The 23,267-nt window shown below is 33.0% G+C and overlaps 1 protein-coding gene across 1 annotated transcript; it reads right to left on the reverse strand.

Annotated features, from left to right (window-relative positions):
* Positions 1 to 691: 691 nt before the first annotated feature.
* LOC128998645 (matrix metalloproteinase-19-like) lies at positions 692 to 12,703 on the reverse strand. Its single transcript, XM_054424869.1, has 7 exons — positions 12,536 to 12,703; positions 10,298 to 10,424; positions 8,926 to 9,033; positions 7,980 to 8,148; positions 4,951 to 5,111; positions 1,370 to 1,518; positions 692 to 1,046 (listed from the first exon to the last, which is right to left on the reverse strand). The coding sequence occupies exons 1-7, from the start codon at positions 12,644 to 12,646 to the stop codon at positions 963 to 965; spliced, it is 909 nt and encodes a 302-aa protein (XP_054280844.1). The 5' UTR covers positions 12,647 to 12,703; the 3' UTR covers positions 692 to 962.
* Positions 12,704 to 23,267: the final 10,564 nt, after the last annotated feature.

The following is a 23,267-nucleotide window of genomic DNA, read 5'->3' on the forward strand; positions in this document are numbered from 1 at the left end:
GGATCTTATGGGGTAAAATATTCCCATGTTATTCTTGTGGAGAATAAATAAACTGTTGTATTTTGCTTGGTTATATTTTAATCAAATTTCACTATTTTGCTTATTTCATACTAAGCTATCAACATTTCAATACAAAACAAACCTCAATATATTCCCTGTTGCAGAAAACCTAGGTATTCTTTAAAATTAATGTTATTTAAATAGGAAATAAATCTGACAATTTTAAGGGAAGATTAAAGTATTGATCCAGCCAGGTAAATGGAAATTCGCTTAGTCTGCAGGTTTGCTGTGGCGGGGGTATTATATGAATAGAATCGCGAACTTTTTTGTATCAATTTGTTTAATCTAATTACTGTATTCTATTGACTTTTAAACACTTATTTTATTCCTTTTTTTGTGAGTCATTCCTACATTAGTGGTCTAAATCCACTCCTTACAATCGGCAATACTTAGTTTTTTGTGCTGACCTCAAAACTATGGATTCCCTCAAGACTCTGTATTGGGCCTCTCCTGTTCCTTATTGCTATAAATGCCCTTCCCTCCAACCTCGACTTCAATAGATATTTTTATGGTAATGATTCAACCATACTAAGTATAAGTGAAAGTGTAAACTAATTAAACATCAAACCATCACGTCATGATTCAATTACTTGAAAATGTTTCGGTCCATGAAGGCAGAAAATAAAGCAAATGTAAAATGAATGTTTTATTGTAAAAAGTAGCTGTTTGTATAGCTATTTTTTGACTTTATAACAGTAGTTCTGAACTGTTTGTGTTAGTTTTGTAATTAATCTTTGGTATAATTTAATTTAAAGTTTGTATGTGGTTATTGATCAAACAAATCCATAAGCGATTCTCAAAACATGATTGACTGATTTATTTTGTATTAGGTAACAAAATAATACCTATTTAATACATCGCTGTTGTCAACACAATAAAAAACATCTTTAAAATTAGGTTGTTTATAAAATTCTGCCACTTTGTGTTTTGTGGATTGTGAGGTGAACAACAAGGCCATCTTCTTCTTCTTTTCTCGGGTAGAGTTTCTGAAACATAAATGTGTATTAATGACCATTCGTTACCATAATGATAACTTCAAAGTATATTACTAATATATCTTGTATCTTCGTGTATAACTATTGTGCAGTATAATACCGGACTGTCACTCAAAAGTTTAACCAATTTATATAATTATACAGTTATGCTTTTTACAATTAAGCTTTGAAAATATTTAGTAAAATAATGTTTGATCCTATACAGTTGTACAGGTATGTTCATGCAATACAGTGGTGCAGTTTAGTCTTCATTTGTGTTATTTTTTATCTAAAATTAAAACAATCAGGTTTTGCTATGGCCTGAGTTATGTTACCTGGATGCCTTCGATATCGTCCCTGTGCAGGTCCAAGTTTGGTTTGTAGGTTTTAACTGCGGGGTACATCAGAGATTCTCTAACTGATGAGTGGCCGAGACCCAAAGCGTGGCCAATTTCATGTGCTGCCATTTGGAAAAGGTTAACCCCTGTGTGCAATAAACGTAATGTAGTCTTTTTGAGGGCCTAATTAAACACAACAGATTTTTCACTTCTTTAAAATACATTTTGACCAACACTTGTATAATTTGGGGCTTCAAATGGGTACGTTTCAACTAGAACTCACGGTCATTAGCAAGGATCTACTCGCATTCTTCATACAAGGCTATACCAACTACGTGTGCCCAAAAGGTAGTCAGTTTCATGGTTTCGTAACTACTACTCATTTTCCCTTCAACCACAGGTATTCCTCTCCAATATTTATAAAGGATTCCTGTAGAAAAACGTTTTTGTCGATGGACAAAAATCCTTCACTTAGACTCAATGTCAGTCTCTCTTTAGTTTAAAATTGCTTTTATGCATCGTCATATTAAAACAACAGTTTTACCAACGACAAATGGTTCTTTTTCATAATATATACCGGGTGTCCCATAATATTCCGCCCTGGTTAATTTTTAAACGGCTGCATATATTCAAACGAGCTTCGATACACGTTACTAGGGTGATGTAAAGTACTTTTTGTGGGTATTTTGGAATTCACCCTCTCTGTAGGGGTTGCTGAGAAACTTATATTTTTTTTTTTTAATATCAACCTCTATTCAGTAGCACATAATTTTAAATGTCATTAGTTAAAAAGAATATCGGTGAAAGCCATAGGTCTATATCTCAACCCATTTCAGAATTGTGGTCTTTTTCATGTTTCATTAGCCTGAGAGAGCCCATTTAAACTTATACACCGATATCCCCTATTAACGTTTTAAGTGTTGTACCAGGGAAACTAAACTTATTATTATTATTGTAACAAGAAAGTAAAAAATAATTGTGTATCGTTGTGACAATTTTGCCCGGAACTCCAAAATGGGATATTTTGGGTGCAGCTAAAATTTTAAAATATAAATTCCGATCAAGTGACACCACATTTTGAAGGTCTTTAGTTAAAAAGAATATTTGCGAAAACCAGAGGTCTCAACCTCAATCCAGTACAAAATGGCGGCCGTTATTAGTTTTCAGGCAATACATTTAACATTTTTTATAAGCTTCATTTTAAGTTTCAGGAGAAATTGTGATACCACCCAAAAAGTTTACTGTTTTTCATATGAAGCTTTCCCGGTACAACCGATAAAATTTTAATATCATATCTGACCAATAGGAGGCAATTAGTTAGTGTGGAGGGTAAAAACTCAACATTGACAGCAAGTAAAGCAGGAGTTCCACAGGGCTCGGTCCTGGGCCCTTTTCTTTTCATTGTCACAGTCAATGATCTTCCACGTAACATCCCTATTGACTGTGTTATATATGCAGACGACACCACAATTTTTACTTCTGAAAAAGATCTAACAAAGCTCTCAGAAACACTTTCTAATGCAGAATACAGTGTTTTAAACTGGTTTTCTGCTAATAAACTCATCTGTAACCGATCCAAAACCCAGAAAATATAATTCTCACTTTCTTCAAACAAGTTAGACCACTCAGTCAAACATCTAAGCATTCACCTTGATAGTAAATTAAATTGGAAAATTCACATCACAAATTTAAGCAAAAAACTATCAAGAGTTTCATGACTATTCTGGAAACTCAAGTCTTTTGTTGATATTGAATATCTAAAACTAGCCTATTTTGGGCTGTTTCAATCCCACATTCAATATTGAATCCAAACTGTAGGTCTCTTAGTTGCCATTAGCTGTTTGGGCTATTAATTAACAGCTGTGTCTAAGGAATGTCGGCCTTAGTCACTAACAAGACTACAAGATCGCACCACTCATCCTACACTCATCTCCATTCATACTTGGCTTAAAATACCTACATAGTATGGTCGCCATTTCATAAGAAAGTATAAAGTAAAGTAGTAAGTATAAACTTTGGGGCCATTCCCCCCATGTTCATGAGCTTCTACTAATACAAAAAGAAGTCATCAGCACTATGTTGGGGGCTGGCCCTGCGGAGCACTGCAAACCACTTTGTCAGAATAAACATTTGCACAATCAATAACTTATATATCTACAATGTACTTATATACACTAAAGCTAATCTCAATGGGTTTACCACCAGGCAGAATTACCATTTCCACCATACACAAAATAAGGAACAACTGGATATACCACATCACAGGTAATTCTTTCAAACTTAAATGTGTGAAATTTTATAATAAGCTGCCTGAGCCTCTCTCAGGCAGACAGCCTTTCTCTTCCTCTTTTTAAGTCAAAAATTCATAACTGGCTTGTAGCTAACCCATTCAACTCAGTTAAGGACTTCATGGAACATAAAATTAAAGCGGAATCTGTCATACTGTAAATTAAGAATTCTCAATCGTTATTCTCAATCTTTATAACCTATAGATATGAACGTATTTAGTAATATTTTATTTAATGTAATTTGACAATGCCTATTCCTATGTACAACTTGGTCAATGGCAATAAACTTTCATATTCTTATCCTTATTGAATATTATAATGTATTTTTATGTGGGGTCTCTGAGGTTGATGAAAAAGTGTCTCGAAGCTCGTTTGAATATATACAGCCGCTTAAAAATTAGCCAGGGTGGACTTATGGGACACCTGGTATGTCTACACATACATAATAAGTGCCAATACGGTGTGTATGAATTAACCTAAAACCCACTTTACCGACTAACCCAATCTTTGATTTATGAATGATTTGATTCTAATAAATGTTTGCACAAAAATTGAGTGATGAGATTATGGTTTACGTTTTTAAATATTATTAATACTTAATTAGAAAATATCCCATTTAGGGAATAAGCTATTACCGTATGTCTCATGGTCAAAAACACCACCCGTTTAAATTTAAATTGTATGTCGGTGCGTTTGTGTGAGTGTTAGTGTGGTTCCATAAGTACAATAACTCGAGTAAAAATTATTACATTTTGATGCAATTTGTTACAAACAAGTAAACCTACGTTTATTCGAACGAGTTCACTAACTAGCATGATCGGATTATGGGCATGGTGTTGAAATAAATTGTATGGTGTGAAAATAGGTTTTTGTCTTTTTAGGTCATCAAAACATAGATCATTTCAATTTCTCTCTCAGCTAGTGTGTAGAGCTCAAAACTATATATAATTTAGTTATTTGAAGTAGTTTTGAACATTTAATGGTTACGGAGGAAATTAAAAGAAATTGATTTAATATTGCTATGTTATTCCTAAGGAGAATAACTTAACTGTTGTAGTTTGCTTGTTATGTGTATGCATATATCTCGATAAGACTATTAAATTGGTTCATTTCATCCTATGCTATTTCACCCAAAATAGCTGGGGTATTTGTTTTTAACTCATGTAATTCTGTAAATGAACATGTCATATTTTAAAAGGTTTGTTGCCGACAAATATCTTGTGAATGTTACCTAAACCCTGATACGCCTTCAAAACAGCTCATTGTAATGAGGTAAGATAAAAAAAATACCTCTAGTAGTATTGTATGTCCATTCTTCATCGTCATCAAAATACATATCACCACCCTTAGGTGATGTGTCTTTTGGGTAGTAAGTCTTGGCCATCTCTGCACCTGGTCCGTCAAATTTAATTTCAGGGTTGCCTTCATTTGTTTCGTCTTCACCTAGAAACCTGGTAACAGTAAAACAATGATCTTTCAAAAACTATAATCATAAATAATAGCTATGAATTTTGTGAAGGTAAAAGCAATAAAATCATGAAACATGGTTAGGTGGATGTACATGCATGCAGCTTGCCATTGTAGGTACAATTATAAGCTCATTGGTGCCTAAATTGATTTCAGATAGAAAAAAAAGTAAATAGCCATTTACGAGAACTATATGTCTAAATATACATTGTAATAATTTATTAGTAATATTCTTTGATTTACCCGTTTGCAGTACAATACAAATCTTATGTTTGATCCAGTATATTTTCATTGCACTGTACATGTTAAATTACATTTTTACAAAGTGAACCAGATGAAAACTATAAATTCCAGTCAAAAGCGTTTGCTAGTGTGGCAAAAAACTATTTTATTTTACTTAATGATTATTTACTTTATTGTACTAAATAAATGACAAATTCATATAATAAGATGGTAAATCTTAATTAAGTAAATAATACCAAAAGTAATTTTTGAAGTTTTAATGTAGATAGATAGCATATTTTAACATCATAAAACCAGTAAAGAAAGTCTGTATTTACATTTGAATCATGAAAGAAAAACCATTTTTAAGATTTATTTTACAAAATCCGTTTAATGAAACTGCAGAACAACTATAAACATTATTGTAAATAAAGGACGAACATTGGATTTTGTATACCAGGTGTCTAACTAGTGATAATTTCTGTCAGTTTTCTTATATTTTTATATTGTCTGTATGTAATACAATTAATTACCCAAATTATCACTCACTGGTTGTTGTTTAAATATGCTGATAATGTGTTCAATGCAATATTATTTGGTTTTAATTTTGTTCGTTTTATAAACGTGAATTCAGTTAAAAATCATTTATAGATTGTTTGACATGGTTTTTAAATAGCCAAATATTTCAGTGTTGACTATTTTTATGAGATTGCTAAGATAGCATATCAACCGTTTGTATAAATAAACTCATGTGCTAATAGTTTCTTTAACATTTAAGGGGTTTCATGGGTTTAAGAGACACATCTTTTATAATAGTATTAGGTTTTTCAATGTGTTGCCTGAACCCCTGAAAGTGGAGCAAGACAAGGACAAATTTGGGAGAGCAGTCAAACGCATACTTTTAGAACAATCTCCCTACTCTATGAAAGAGTATTTAAGTTGCAGATGGAAATTGTGATATTTTTCTGTTACATTTTAGTTCTTATAGTATTTAGAATTTAGTGTTATTTTATATTCTTGTGACGCTATGTGGTGAAATAGAGTAGTATGAATGTAAATGAAGATACCTGGGCCCCATATATCTTCCTCTACCACTACAAAATCACGCACATTTCCTGTCGTTGTTCAACTCTACTGGAAAGAAGCTAACTACCTCGTCAAAGTGCACAATAATACCTTAGCTGCATATCACAGCCAGCTTTTATGTTATTTAATATATCTAAATAATATATAGTGAACAGAGAAATATTTATACATCTGGACTTATTCTGATTCGTGAAAGTAACTAGATTTAGCAAAAGTAAATTCAAATATTAATCGTATAAATTTGGAATATTATTTACCAGACCACGACAATTTGGTGAACCTAATAAATTACATAATTAGTAATTAATTTGCCCTAGCCTAACCCTTCTCCAACCCCCATAGAATTATCTAAACATAGTCTTAATCCTAGTACTTATCCGAACGTTGAAGCGCCGCTGGAGGCTCACACGTTCACACGACACTACCCTACTCCATCGTTCCTTGGCGCACGTGCCTGCTTCGCTTAGACTGCGCGCGCACCTAACTGTGTCACGTGACTTGCGCTAGTGTACTTGTAGCGGAACGTTGAAGCGCCGCTGGAGGCTCACACGTTCACACGACACTACCCTACTCCATCGTTCCTTGGCGCACGTGCCTGCTTCGCTTAGACTGCGCGCGCACCTAACTGTGTCACGTGACTTGCGCTAGTGTACTTGTAGCGGAACGTTGAAGCGCCGCTGGAGGCTCACACGTTCACACGACACTACCCTACTCCATCGTTCCTTGGCGCACGTGCCTGCTTCGCTTAGACTGCGCGCGCACCTAACCGTCTCACGTGACTTGCGCTAGTGTACTTGTAGCGAGTCGCTACAGCTATTATACACTTTTTCTTTGCGAAATAAATATTATTTGATTTGATTTTAGTTATTTCAAAATCCTGTAACTGATTCGGTACCTGGGTCTAAGTGCATATTTAAGGTTAGATACATTTTTAATGCATTACGTATGCACCTCTAAGCAAAAAGAATTATAAAATGAACTAAGCACGATAAAAAATATTGCTCTGAATAACGGTTACAGCACTGACATGATTGAAACTGCACAGGAGTATTGAAAGATAAAGATAAAGCTAATAAAACATTCGTGGCATGAGAGGTCTGTTAAACTCAACCAAGATCTAGCAACTTGACCTTTTAATAGACACAACTGTTTAGCTTATAACTAGCAACCACAATCAGCTGTTCCAGTTGTCCACCTTCTCTTGCAGTGATAAGAGTCGATCTGTCGGTTGCCAGTTTTCAAGCTGTTCACATGCTTTAATGTTTTCTTACCGTGTCTTGTGTTTATATGTATTAACCATTCACACAATGAAAATGAAGAGATATTCCGTGAACAATGTAAATGAAAACATTTAGTTTAGAGTCAGACTATTTACCCGACGATGGAGTAATCTCCGAAACGGCCGTAGTGCAATAACACATCTGGATTGCGAAGACAGGAAGTGAATCATAGATTTTATCTTATAAACGTAGATTCTAAATATAATATCTAACAACTATATAATAAACCGAAAAAACCTCAAATAACTTTATAAAACGATTTACCTGATTTCTATGTCGACAGGTCCTGTGGTTACACGAGTAAATGTCAAGGGTATGTGTCTTGCCCAGACGTTAAACGCATCTCTGAATGCTTTGTCAGTCTCATCCCTTGGAAATTTAGAGGGATACTTTACCACCTTGTAAGTGATATTATTGTGGTCCCATTTGCCCTCTAAAAACAGACGTAAACAATGATAATTTGTTTAGATTTATAAAATGTAACTAAAATGTTGACGTTGTGGTAAAAGTAATATTAACTTATATAATATTAGCACAGACGTAGTGGTATAGTTATATGAACTAATACAATATTAGCACAGACGCTATGGCATAAGTTATATAAACTTTTATATATTAGCAAAGACGCTATGGCATAAGTTATATGAACTTATATAATATTAGCACAGACGTTGTAGCATAAGGTATATAAACTTATACAATATTAACACAGACGTTGTGGCATAAGTTATATTAACTTTTATATATTAGCAGAGACGCTATGGCATAAGTTATATGAACTGATACAATATTAGCACAGACGCTGTGGCATAAGTTATATGAACTGATACAATATTAGCACAGACGCTGTGGCATAAGTTATATGAACTGATACAATATTAGCACAGACGCTGTGACATAAGTTATATGAACTGATACAATATTAGCACAGACGCTGTGGCATAAGTTATATGAACTGATACAATATTAGCACAGACGCTGTGGCATAAGTTATATGAACTGATACAATATTAGCACAGACGCTGTGGCATAAGTTATATGAACTGATACAATATTAGCACAGACGCTGTGGCATAAGTTATATGAACTGATACAATATTAGCACAGACGCTGTGGCATAAGTTATATGAACTGATACAATATTATTTATAATTTAATAATATAACTAACCAATGAGTTAATTATTGTATTTTACTTATTGGGAACTTACCTGCAAGATTATACCGTTTGAAGCGTCTATTGGTACTTGGAGGAGATTTGTCCTTGATTCCACATCTTGATTTTTTCATTTCCTCCTTGGTTTCTTCATCTAGTTCGCCTATAAAAATGTTGTAAAATATTAAATCACACTAAGCTGTAAAACAGTTGAGCATTATTTATGAAGTTATTTATCATATTCCAATGTATATGTTTCATGTAGTGTCAATACACTATCAACGCATGTAATACTGATAAGAGTGTATCTCTGATAACTATAAACCAAATCTAACGCTCCTTTGTTGTTTTTTTTAAGTTAAATATAGAACACAGCAATATGTTATTGTGTATTGCTAATTTATATGTAGGTATTATAGATGTATTACTATTCAGCCAGCTACAATATAGAGTTAGGCCCCGGCCACACGAGGCGGTTTAATCGCGCGAAGTTAAGGGGCTCGACAACACATTGAATCAAATGAGAGTGGCCACACGAGGCGAAGTTTAGCCGCATGTGCGGTTGAGCCGCGCCATGTCGTCCCCCGACCGCGCGAAGTTAAGCCGCGTTGGAGGGGATGACACACGTAGTCTTATGAGAGTGGCCACACGATACGGTTCGACCGCGCGGCAGCCGCGCTTATTGGAGATATTCTTCGGACACTTCCAGTGCTTTTTTAGTTTGTTTTGTGTGTTTGTTACCGGTTGTGTGGTGTTCAAAACATGTTTGATGTTATTGTCAGACTTCCTCAGCACTAATTGAACTTCTCATGAGTGTCTCTTTTTAGCTATATGTGGTTGGCACAATTCAAGTAACTTGTCGAACGAGTAACACTAAACACATACATACGGTAATAACCAAAATAACTCCGAACTATAGTTTCGCATGTGCTCGTAAAAGGTTTGGAACACAAATAGTTTTTCCGTTAGGAAGAGATGGACCCAATTATTTCTGTTGATATTTGGTTCAAGATCACCACACGCTTCTAATGCACAAACTAACATAAGTGTTTCGTCCGCGACTAAAAGGAGTGAACTGAAAACTGAACTATGTTTAAATAGAGTACTGATACTGGGAAAACCCAACAGGAAGCGGTTCATCAGCCCCGTGTGGCCAGGTACTTCGCGCGGCTTAACTTCGCGCGAAGATAAGCCGCGCGGCTTAAATTCGCCTCGTGTGGCTGGGGCCTTAAGCAACATTTATGAAAAAGAATATACAACACTATATCTATAACAGCATCTTTATAAGATTACGCATGTACTGGAATTAGAATAGACTAAATAGTTATGTTCATTTATTACACCTTACAAGACATACTGGAAAACAATGTTAATTGTTTAGGGAATTAAAATTATTATTAGCACTATCGTTTGACTTCCAATAATACCTGTAACTTCCAATCCCATAAATTGCTGAAAGTCTCTAATAGCTTTTGCAAGTTGATCATTGGTTACGATCTTGTCAGGATTCGTTGGATCGACTGGTGGAAGATAACCGAACTTGGTCAGATAACGCTACAACAAGTCAATAACAAGTTAAATTTCATATAAAAGAGTTTAGCATATTAACTGTAACTAATAAATAACTATGGAATTTACTAAGGTGAATGAGTTATTACGACCTAAAAGTTCAAAAGTGTCTTGATTAATATCCAAATTAAGTTCTTTATTACTACATTTACTTACATATTGGACATTCAGTGAGATTTAAAATGAACACTAAATGAATGCTAATGCAACTAAATTATTAATAATGAATTGTAAGTTTTTGGACGAAATAGCTTGGGAATACTTAAGGATGACGCAGACATTTTGAAGATATTGTGATTGGGGATAGCTTTTGTATACACAAGCGATGACTTTTGATTGTTTTAGCTTAACATCTCAAACAAGTTGAGGTGCACAACTTAGTTGTGTTAGTGTGTTTGAGGTCCACAAAATTAGTTCTAGTGTAACATATTTAGGAGTAACGTAGTCATTGACAGCAATCTGAAGTTTTCCAGTCACATCGACAAAATTCACAATAGACTTAGTACTAGTGCTTTCCTTCTTCGTAGGCTCTCCTGTTATCAAATACGCATCCTCCTGACAGCTTATTACGGTCTTGTTTACCCCTTTCTTACATATTGTGTTCCCGTTTGTGGTAACGACAAACTTCAAACTAAGAAAATATTCAAACTGCAATAAAGAGCCATCAGAATAATCTTCAACCTAATATATAGAGAGTCTTGTAGATCTGTTTTTCGTAGAAATAATATGCTGACCTTCCCATCTATTTATTTTTGAATCTTTGACCTTCTTAAAAAAATTCAACAATGTTCCATATTAGAGGGTCATCTCACCACAGCTATAATCTCAGGAGGAACTTTGATCTACCTATTCCACTATCTCGTACCACTTTCGATAAAAACCAATCATTCTCCATGTGTATCCGTCTTTTTAATTCTCTTCCTAATTTAATTAAGGGCGAACATGATTTAAAACAATTTAAGCATAGTCTGAGGGAATATTTAGTTGATAAGGAATTTTACAGAGTTTCTTCGTTTTTAAATTGTAAATAGTTTGTATCTTTATTTTAATGGGTCTGATTTTTTCATGTTTAGTTTTAGTGACTTTTGCCCTGTACATTTATGTATTATTATAGCAATAAAACATTCTGTTTCTGATTCTTAAGCCGTTTTATTTCATCTATAAACTTTTCTGTTGTAAAACTACAGTATACTAGGTTGGTGTTAATGTTAGTTTCAGTTTACGATAAATCAAATAAATTGCCTCAAGCATCTTTGGTTCCCCCGAAGTATATTTAGAGGAAAATATATTAACGAATATACTGATTAATACCTAATATAACCTTCTTAAATTAGTTAACTTAAAAAAGGAAAAAAACATAATACTGAGTTTCCTGAATGTTTCTAACACGCTGATTATTTTCAACGTCAAGTCGATAAATATCTATTAACTACCAAATGTATTATGTTGGTTGGATTTCGTTTATTTATCATCGTATATCCTCATCTCCCAAGTATGGACCATTATACCGAAGTTACAAATAAGACTCGAGCAAATTGCTACAGAAACCACTTCATTACACATTGATTTGTAACTTTTATTCTGGTTTCTGACACATATGGCGACATACAATAAAAATGAGGGCGATACTCCATTTTAGCGTACAAAATACTTTCATACAAGGCAAACGATTAAATAAAAAATCCACAAGGAATAACCTTCAGTGATATATAATTATGATTCCTTCTAACAACGAGGAACGATTATTTGAGGAACTCACAAAAAGTTTCTAATATAAACATATTTTTAATCGTAAGCTAAATTACAGTGCGACAAACAGCTGTGAAATTAGTTCCACAGAAAACATGTGAATTTTAGCTAAGGTAATATTTTCCAACACAATTCTAACACTAAGAATTTGTTAACGCTTAAAATCTTTCAATGAGGTAGATTTTTATTTAATTTTCGTTCCTATAATACCATAAACCCCCCCCCCATAGAGATTTTGTGTCTCTATGTTAAATTTTGAAAAGTTATTTACTTTAGACTAAGTAATTATCCTAAAACTTGTTACATAACATATACCGTAGGTAGATTTACAGCTAAACTTTACATACCAGAGTGGTGGTCTCACTAGAGTTTTCTGTTCCTTCATCAATGATGGCTGGGAATCCAGTTGTAACCACTAAATATATTGCAAAAACTACAATCTTCAGTATTGTAAACATGATCAAATTTAACACTGGCAAGTTCTAAAAGTTTCGACGCTGTCCACCGTTAACTGAACTAACACAAGATTAACACTGAGTCTATTTATTGCATTCTAACCTACAAGTGAGTGTTTTATCACTCGGGCCACGGTCAAGACTAGTGTCAGAGGTTAAACGGGAATCCCAATGCTATTTCACTCTTTTCCTCAATTTGCCTTTTCTCTGTAAATGAATTACAGTACAATGATTTCGCAGCTTGAAATTATTAAACTTTACCAGTAGATAGGTGATGCCGAATGGGGTTTATTTAAATATATTTGCAAAAGCCCTCCTAGGTTACACCCAACTGGGTCTTAAAGTTTACATGTAAGAAATATTTTTGGGGATTGTGTCATGTGGTTGCATCAGAGTTAAATAAACAGCTATTTTGACAATTTCAAATCTATACTTATAAAAGTCAAATACCACTCACTGATTACTGTATCCCAAAACTACAAACCATAAGAACTCATGGATTTATTGGTGTAAATAAGAAGAGTTTTCAAGAAATTCTATCAGGGCTCTGCCCCAGTGGCTTCTAAAGTTCCCATGTTATCCTTATATAATATAAAATATTTGTTTACGTCTGAACAGATGAATATTTTTGAATGTTATACTAACTAAGGAAACAGCTGGTTGTATTCATTTGATTGAAATAAAAATATAGTTTTGCATTATTTTGTGGCTTGAAATTCGGTGTTTTACTACAACACTTTTTGCAATCGTTATATGAGTTAAGAAATCAAGATATGTACACTATTTTTTAAACTAAATATCAGTATACTGTATTACTTAATCAATGTTAAAGGATCGATTATTTGCAATCGAGTTTCATCTAATACTTGGTGGCATCAATCTTCAATGGGTGCTCAAGAGAGAAGATCAGAAGTGCTCGATAAGTTCAATCGCATCCATCTCTACGAGTATTTTGCTTTAGAATCCCAGTTCACGTTTTTAGTGGATTTCGTATAAAGCATTAGCTATTTATGTTTTTTCGTAGAGAAATGTATACATGATATCGAGTGTTAATAATTCTTTTAATTGGAGAGGTGAGAAAATCCACTCTTGTGGGAGTAGGCCTACATTCTGCTTGATAAAAGAATCATTAACACTGTGGACCAGCAATGTCTGGGCATTATACACAATAACTAGTCAATGTGTATAACACCCACATCAATTAAGATAAATTTGACTTGGCTAATGCATGCATATGTTGATCTGGCCTAATAAATGACTTATTGACCTATTGACTTATTGACCCTATCGTTATTATTATATTTCATACTTTACCTAAAAGCTTCAATCATTGTATACTTTTCCTGTAACATACCTATATATCACTAGCTTTGATGGTGAAGTTTCGTTATACGGCTTCATTAAATGTTTAAACAATAAAATAAAACAATAATTACAATGTTGACACCATAATAATTGTGTCAACGTTGTATTTAACATATATTTAACATTTTTACCTACTGTGGAGAATGTTTAAGAAAATCATATTTTGAACTGTTATAACTAATTAGTGATATTTCTGTGGTTTGTCATGATTGTATACTCATATTAACCAAATGTCACAACTCTAGCCAAAAAGCATAACCTCTTGATGTGTAATTCGGCTATTGATATAACTAACGCCGTATTCATTATTTATAAATCATTGCTTACACCTTTGGCTACAATTGTTTAGTCTGTCCTACTTCTAAGGGCATTCAACACTCATGATAGCCATTATATGCTTATGGAACAATTAGTACCCTATTTGGTTCTATACAAAATGGTATAGCACTCTACTAAGTATTTTCATAAACTAGCTTTGGGAAAATTATTTATAGTCAGTAAAAACAATCTATTAAAACAGTTATACATAAAAATTAGTAAAAATCTCTTGAGGCTGTTTGCGAAACAAAAATAGAATAGTGGCAAATAACACATCAAAATGGGCTTAGAGTGTATAGATTTGCCGATTATTATTGGTATGAACGAATTCCCTGTGAGCTCTTCCCCACCCATAGGTTAATTTCCAAAGTTAATGAGCCATTATTAAACACCTATTGTGTTATAGTATATTATAACATTATATAAAACCTCTAACCTTATTTCGGAATGAACTATAATTAATTAAATGAAACAGCTGGTTGATGCAAACAACAGCTGTTTTTTTTTATTTGATTGAAAGGGTTTTTATTGTCCTATATTTTCATTTAGGAATTCATGTGTTATTTAGTAGTTTTGTTATTAAAAGGGTTTTGTTTGAATTTAAAGAAAGGTATTGAAAGTTTTTAGAATTTTGCTTATATGTTTCTTGTAACATACATAATTAACAACAGGTAAATAAGCGTGATTAAAATTGACGAGTTATTAAAACATTTGTTTAAGAAACATCAATATCATGTAATTTAATTTATTCTTGATGTAAGAACCTTATTTTTTCGCGTTCTTATCCCGTTGCAAAGGACGGGTAAATCAGCTCATATCGTCGCACATTTTGAAACCATTGTCAATTTTGCTATTCGAAACTTGATTATTTACAGTTCATTTATCTCATCTTTGGTTTCGTGTATTTTTGACGAGGAATTGAAGATAAATAAATAAATAAGGTCTTTATTCATGAGCGAATTTCAGCTACAAAACTGTTTTACAAATTGACTCAAGTCAGGACTTAAACTAAAGAAAAAATCTTATAACTACGAAACAAAATAAGATTAGTTACAAACTTTTTAGGCGATTCTTAATATTGTTGTAAGACAGTGATTTTAGCGTGCAAGGAAGTGCATTGTACTGAGCCGATCCGAAGTAAGAAAAACCCCTTCTACCAGCATCAAGAACAACCCTTGGTATGTCAAGCAACAAGTCCTGTCTAGTTCTGCGCTCTCTCACGGCCGACCTCGCTTTCAGTTTTTCCTTCAAGTACTGTGGTGCCTGAGTGACCAGTGTTTTGTGGACGATACATGCAACCTTCTTATCACAGCTCTCCCGGACGGACATTGTATTTGAGATCCTACGGTGACTTGTTATATGATCATATTTTTTAAGGTTGTATACGAACCTTAGGGAGCAATTCTGTAGCCTGTGAAGTATTGTGATCTGTTCCTGTGTTAAGCTGTATCCAAAAACAGGTAGGCAGTAATTTAAAGAAGGGAAAATCAGGAATTTGACCAACCTCAACTTGATGTTTGCTGGGAGCAATGTTCTAAACCTATTAAGCACTTTTAATTTTCCAACAACACGTTTGCTTATCTGTTTTACATGTCTATAGAAAGTCAGTCAGCTGCGAGTCAATTGTCACACCAAGAATCTTAATGCTTTTGGAAGTTGTAAGGTCCATTTTTACTTGACCTTCACTTACTTCAGAGAAACTAAATGTCCCAGAAACGTGTTTAGCAATGTTAAATTTGTAATAGTTTAGAACATTAGGGTTAATTTTATTACCAGTTCCCATGGTGGCAAAAAAACTATTCATGTCATCTGGAGCTAGCTTACAAGAATTATTGTTCTTTTGGTTCAATACAGATGGACCATCTCTCCGAATTAACTTCCAGAACAACATCATATGGTTCACCAACATCATTTCTACAGTTGTAAAACAATGTTTGTTGGTTTGTTAAATATCCATTTTAATGCCTGCAAGAGGATTTACAAATTGTGTGTACGTGATTTGGTTATTTCCAAACAGAGGGACACTGACTTTGGACATAATTAGTTGAAAATATGACATTTTATTTTTTTTCGTTTTAAATTTCAATAAAAGCTATGGGTACTCTGCAAAGTACATGGTTGATAGAAATAAGAATTATATCCTAAATTACACCAGAGCAAAGAGATTTTATTTTTCTCGATTTGTAGTTAGTAAAACAGCTGCTATACTGGGGGTCCCATGAATAGGTCTCTATGTTTCTATTAATATACAATACGTGTTGAACACGTTGCAAACTTGAAACTCAACAGTTATAATAAACACACGTGTAAAAATACCCCATGAAGTCTCGTTTGATTCTGATTAGTTATAACAAAATGGCGGAACAGCAAAATAACGAAATTAGTAAAACAAATATTAAAGGTTAAAACTACCTGAAATTGCCTTAGAAACAGTTTTAGAATCATTCAAAATTGATCAGTTGATTTTGTGTCTCCACAATAATAAAACAATTCAGTAATCTATTCAGTAATTCAGTATGTGTTGTGTCTTATAGAACGACAAATATTCAATCGAGAAAACGGTAAAAAGTTGTCCTTGATTGTTGCCTCTGAACAACAATATATATGAAGGAATATATGAAGCAATATATGAGCAAGATATGAAGCAATGAGGCGTTTTCTGTAGGAAGACAAAATCAAAATAAAATGAGCAAGATAATTTAAGTGGAATAATCAAGCAAAACAAAAAACAGAGGTCAAAACGTGCACTGATCTAGATATTACTGGTTTCTATCAAAACAACGTCATAATTTTTGAGACGGCTTTCCTTTTACTTTTGTTATATATTTCCCTGTGTATAGTCGGAAGAAAACCCTATGAGACTAAATATATGTTTACGTGTACATTGTACGTTATTTTTGAGGTGGTGCAAATACTTTAAACAGTTCATTGGGTTTCCTTCGTTAAACTTTTGGATTTAACCTAACCTAAAAACGTGTTAAGATTTTGAAATACTAATTATTTATACGCTTTATAGTAACTTTAGGAAAAATATAATTTGTAACACGAGTGCAAAGTGTCTTTGCTGCACTCGAGAAACTTTCTACTCTTGCCTGGGGCTCGTGCGTTGTCCTAGGTCCAGAATTAACCCCTTAAATTTATTGGAACAGCTCACTCAAAATTCAAAGATGAGTATTATCTGCCATTACATACGAATCCCACTTTTACTTGTAGATCTACACGAAAACTGATAGTATGTTCTCCTGGACTTCAGGGACATTTTCGTTAGCTCTAGCCCAGAACCGTTTTTACATATTTTTCAGGCTAGGCGTAGATGGACCACGTAAATATAATTCACTAGTGATTGGTTGGGTTTGAACCTAAGATCTCTAGGACATACGTCCAGAGCTCTGCCAAGACACCAGCTCCTCCTCAATTGCTTTAGGGATTAAGAAGATATACTTGTAGTTTAAAATATAAAAGCTCAAACACGGTATCACACAACAGCAGTGACTATGACCTTGTTAAAAAAACCCAGTTATATAAACGCTCTTCTCCCTGATAGCTCAATTTTACCGTTTATGATCTGTTCCCTTCCTAAGATGAGTTGTTGTTCCTACTATGTGTAGTATGAACTGAGCTCTAACAAAACTGGGTAGTTTTCTTAGTGTTTTAGATACAATCAATATTTACAATTAAGCTATTTACCTAACCGATAAACAATTGTATGCCAAATTGTTTTTAGACAGTTTGCTAAACATGTAAAAAAGTGTGTTATTTCAAACAACTTAAGTCCAAAATTAGCGTTAACATTTTCAGGCCACATGCAGCTTTTTCTTTATTCAGTAGAGAAAAAACAAATATTAAATTCCATTAGTTATTACAAAAAACTTTGCCCGACTTTGTGTCTAAAATCACCTTTATGTTCTTTGAATGTGATTAAAACTTGTTTTAACTAATCGACATTGAAAATATCTACGATTATCCTCAAAATAATGTAATTTTTTCATCAAAAATAAAATACTTAAGTGGTTTGTTTTGGGTCTTAGTTTGTATTTTCTGTGTTTACTGTTTGCAATAAAATTGCACTATTTGAATCTATAATGAATAAAAACCTCAACGCGGACAGTAGGAACGCTATCTCAAAAATTACATGCAGAGGATTTTAATGCCGGATTTGTTTTAAAGTAACTTAGATTTTTATGTCTACTATTTTTTTTTTTTTTATACAGAGTTCACTAAATATATTCAATAATTCCAATTCAATAAAATACTGTCCAGTCGAAGCTTGTATAATCCCGTGGACAAATTGAATTGGAATTATCCAAGCTACACATGGGGTTTACACAAGGATTGGGCTTTGGGCAAAAATATAACATTTTGTGAGGGAAAGGTTGTGTAAGGTAGCTTTATTGAAAAACATAATACAATCCAAAACATAGAAGAAAACTATGCATGTGTCCGAAGGTCTCAAAAATGTAACCCTGATGGAATAACCAACGTTAGTTCTGTTCTAATTAGTAATATTAGTTCTGTGGCTTGTCACTTCATTAACCATGTCACAACTCTAGCCACAAAGCACAACTGCTAGACCAGATCAGATCGATATTTCACTCAACTGACGATGATAACACACGATCTTGTGTAGAAGTATCTTTATTGAAAGGTTTTCTATTCTTTCTTGTTTCTATGATTATATGAATATATAATTATTTTGATAGGCTTAATTAAAAGGCTTATATTTCTTCGATTGACTAACGTTTTAGGTTTTAAGCAAGTCTAGTTGTATTTAGAAATACCCGTTTTCAGTGCTACTTAAATATTTATTTAAAACAACTGCTATCCTATAAAATGTTATAAAATCCGCCAATGAATGTAAAAATATCTTTCGAATTGAAAGCAGGTCTCCTACACATACAATTGCACGCCAGCAAAGTATACTCCTTTCAATATGAATTGAAGAAAATTGATATCGAGAGGTCAAGATATTAATGGAGCGTGATATTGACGGTTTCTAATCGATTTTCCTTGTAAGCTGTTTCCACAAAGGTTGACTTGCTTTCTCCGTTCTTTAAAGTATTCCTGGATAAAAATACCCCGCCACAGAAAACATGCAGACGAGGAGAATTCCCATTTGCCTGATTTGATTATCACTTAAATGCATCTTAGATAAATATTTTTTATAGTCACGGATTAGAACATACTCCCTGTGCGTACGAATGAAATAATATTAAAATGAATCTAAAAAAAATAATTATTATGTTTTTAAATTTACTTACAAGTCGTAATTGATTTAAATACCTGTACACTTTCCCTTAGTATGAATTCTCCTGAGATCCAACTATTTTTGAACTATAGATACTCATTTTTATTACCTATAATTTTATCGGCATTTAAGTAATGACACGGGATACCAATGTTTAAGCTTGTTATGTCGTTTAACGGTGGCTTATATTAATTGTAATTTTGGTATCGTTAAAAACACCCTTTATTTATAAAGAAGACTGTTACTTACAAATTTACGAGTGAAGTAAAAGTAATCTAATGTAACTTTTGGAATTTCTTTAAGGATCCAGTTAGTGTATACAAGGACTGGATCACCATGTTGATATCGTCAGTTATCTACTCGGCCTGATAATAATCAGGAACTCAATAACTACTATAGCAATATTACAAAATAATTACATTGTAAAAATATAGTTGCTTCATAAAAACACTCATAACGAAACTCTTATCTTGTTATTCCTGCAATTCTCTGATAGTTATGTAATTTTTAGGCCTACTTATTTATTGGACGTATTATTCTTTTTCTTGTAGTACGGTGCATTTTATTGTTAATCAGAAATTCAAGTACACAAGGCGTATCAAGATTTATATATATAATAACCCACCGCAGCAAACCTGGTGACCAAGCGAATTTGCATTTGTCTGAGTGGATTTCTATTGAAATATTTCTTTAAATATGTTCAATTTATTCCCCATTTACACAATATGACGATTAGTGAGTACTTAGGACTGAAGTTGCAAAAAATGGCATAAAGAGTATTTTCATTTAAACGTTAATAGCTTGAGATGAGATAAATAAATGAAAAATTGTACGTATTATAAGCACATAAATAGTGTTATTCTTAATTTTTAGAGTTGTTAACTTTGGTAAAATTTTCACTTTTCAATTTAATCGAATGTAATTTTTAATAATTTTATATATATATACCTACAAAATGAATATACAGTATAGAAAATACGATAGTTACTTTAATATTAACACGAATGTGTATATTAGGTATATACTTATGTATGGAATATATACACAATCGTTGAATTCCTGTGTATTTTCATCTAAAACCGTAAATAATATAGACAATGTGATTTAACGTTTCTAAAAGCCGCGATGACAAAACATGACACAGTTCCGTTTGTTCTGCAGAGTAAATTATCTTATTGTCGCAGCAAATTACGTCATTCTCTCACTTCCATGTCAGAACTTGGTGACAACATTTGAATTGCACTTCACAAATGTTTTAAAGTAGACTTAACCCTTACAATATTATTGTGTATGAAGATTTGTAAAACAGCATTTTAAGTATGTACATTGTAAGAAGGTTAGAAAGGGTAATAACTTTGTACCCACGATGATCATATACGCAGACACTCAGTTCACATTACACTCAGTCGACCAGTTCGTGTGAACAGAGTTGAACAGTAGCATAAGCATCAGTGTAAACAATTCTTTTCCAAGCTGACATGAGCTAGGTGATGACCGGTAGGGCTGACTTCTGAGAAAAGGCTATTGCCTATAAAGTACACAACCTATTGGCAATCAACTAATGAGAAGGTCCAATGAAGAAGATGGAGGGGTGACGAGTCTTGGAGTTGGAGGACCTAGGAAGGAAATCGAGAGTGCGTGTGTATGCTTCAAAGAACCATTGTAAGAGTATGCAAAAATGAAACTAAATTGATACAGATGTAAAACAAATCAATTCATATATGTTTTTAAATTAACTCTATATTTAATTGTCTACTTTAATCAATGAGACTTAACCTTGATAATTCTCTCAACTATTGTTGTTCATTCTTTAAAGTTCTTATTTAGTGTTGCCACTCTTTGTATCGTCTTTTCAATTTTCTAAATGTTTGTTTCATTACACGTTTTGTACGCCTATAGCAGTCTTAGGTCTCTTACACCCTTTCACCTCTCTAGAACAGCTAAGCGAGAATAACTTCATTTTGAGAGAGGCATGGGACTCGCAACATACAAGTTTATGTGAATGACGAGTAAACAGTGGATTTAAATCTAAATAGTGTTTACCACACATTTTTTTTAGACTGCACCAGTGGAATTCTTGAGCTTTTACGGTTTGTGTATTTTTTTGTAAATCGTAAAGAACTTACCATCCATAGTAGGTCGAAAATGTTATCGATACACTAGCCTTGATTATAATACTAAATTGGTGCGATTTGGACAGAAGTTAAGGGTAAAAGTATCGTCCAGTAAAAGTCTCACTATCCTGCCTACGAACTAGTTTATTCTTTATATTAATATGTTAATTAGTCAAATTATTTTCAGAATGTATTGGCATGAACATTCTGCGAAATATGTTATTTCAAACCGTCGTACTTTATAACTAGGTAGGCCTACTATGAATGATTGATAACTATACACCAACTACAACCAATTCCAAACTTGTCAAATAACATAACTTTACAAAGCACACATGGCTAGTTACTACTCAGGTCGTTATAAACTGCTTAGAGCCAATCAAAACCTAAGCAGACTTTGACACAAAGTTTCCCCACAGCACGTGGACGCTTTGGTATTAGCTGGTTATGTAACACATTGTGATTGAGGTACAAACTAGTTAAGCGTCCCTGAATATTGAGTTGTAAGGTATTGCACAGAGTGTATTGTGTTTGAATACCAATCATAATTATTTTGTACTTATTAGTGTGATTTACGATCATATGTGATTTATTGAGTATGTAATTTATTTTGGTACATTAGAACAGTAATTAGATATGCATAATCTTAGATATGTAAGGAATCATAAATTGTTTATCGCTAAATAGTTTATATCACAAGATTAGTCCTTTATTAGTCGTTATCATGAATATTTTCATTGCAATAAAATAAAATAAAACATTGATTTAGAAGTATAACAGTGTACGGATGTAATGTGTTTTGAATTGAGGCTTATTGATTTAGTGCGGGACACATCAAATTTAGATAAAAAGTGAGTCTGAACATATTATAAAGCTGTTATATTACAGCCTTCATTTTATGTCAAATTTTTCAATACTAATATCTTACTTTTCTTATTTCTAAAATCTTCTTTTATATGTAGTTAGAATGTAAATGTACTAAATAGATAGGAATATAGTAAATAGTTTTCCACAATATAATTTAGAGTTATTTGGAAAGGTTTACTCAAATTTTGGAACAAAAATAGTTAAAACGGCGAAATACTACGTTATAAATAAATAAACATTCTTAAGGCTGAAGCAGATATATGTATGTTTTTGTTCTCTCGGAGATAAAAGAACGTTTGTTTCTTGTAGGAACTTTTCATCCATGATAAGCTCCCAAGCTTATCCCATGTATCTTATACCGTAAACTTACCATTTAGGATTTATTCCTTATAAAAAGAGATGTTTCACTATGGAATTTATTATTTAACCAAATAAGTATTAAAGTGCTTTCGACACAGCATGGCTCTTTTGACTGTAATCTTCGCGTGTTTTAACTTTAATGGTCACGAAAGCAAATAATTTAATATTGTAATTATTTTGTAGTTAATGCCTATTTTTAGAACCTACACGCTGAATAAGACACATAGATTGTTTTATGAATGTGTAAACCAAAAACTAAAGATAAGGTAAGTATTGTTTTTTTTTATTTGAAAGATTAGTTGAAAGAAATATAAAGGACGTTGAAAGAAACGGTCCCCCATTTTATGTTTAATTT

The sequence above is a fragment of the Macrosteles quadrilineatus genome, unplaced genomic scaffold (assembly GCF_028750875.1).
Source record: "Macrosteles quadrilineatus isolate MER2022 unplaced genomic scaffold, UCM_ALF_1.0 Scaffold_7__1_contigs__length_78375512, whole genome shotgun sequence".
Classification (NCBI taxonomy): Eukaryota; Metazoa; Arthropoda; class Insecta; order Hemiptera; family Cicadellidae; genus Macrosteles; species Macrosteles quadrilineatus.

What these genes read in the sequence shown, in the direction of transcription:
- LOC128998645 (XM_054424869.1), bottom strand. Translation starts at nt 12,646, where the DNA reads ATGTTTACAATACTGAAGATTGTAGTTTTTGCAATATATTTAGTGGTT. An exon ending in CTAGTGAGACCACCACTCTG is followed by an intron (nt 10,425 to 12,535) that starts GTATGTAAAGTT and finishes GACTTGTTGTAG; the next exon opens with CGTTATCTGACCAAGTTCGG. An exon ending in ACGATATCGAAGGCATCCAG is followed by an intron (nt 1,047 to 1,369) that starts GTAACATAACTC and finishes TTTATGTTTCAG; the next exon opens with AAACTCTACCCGAGAAAAGA.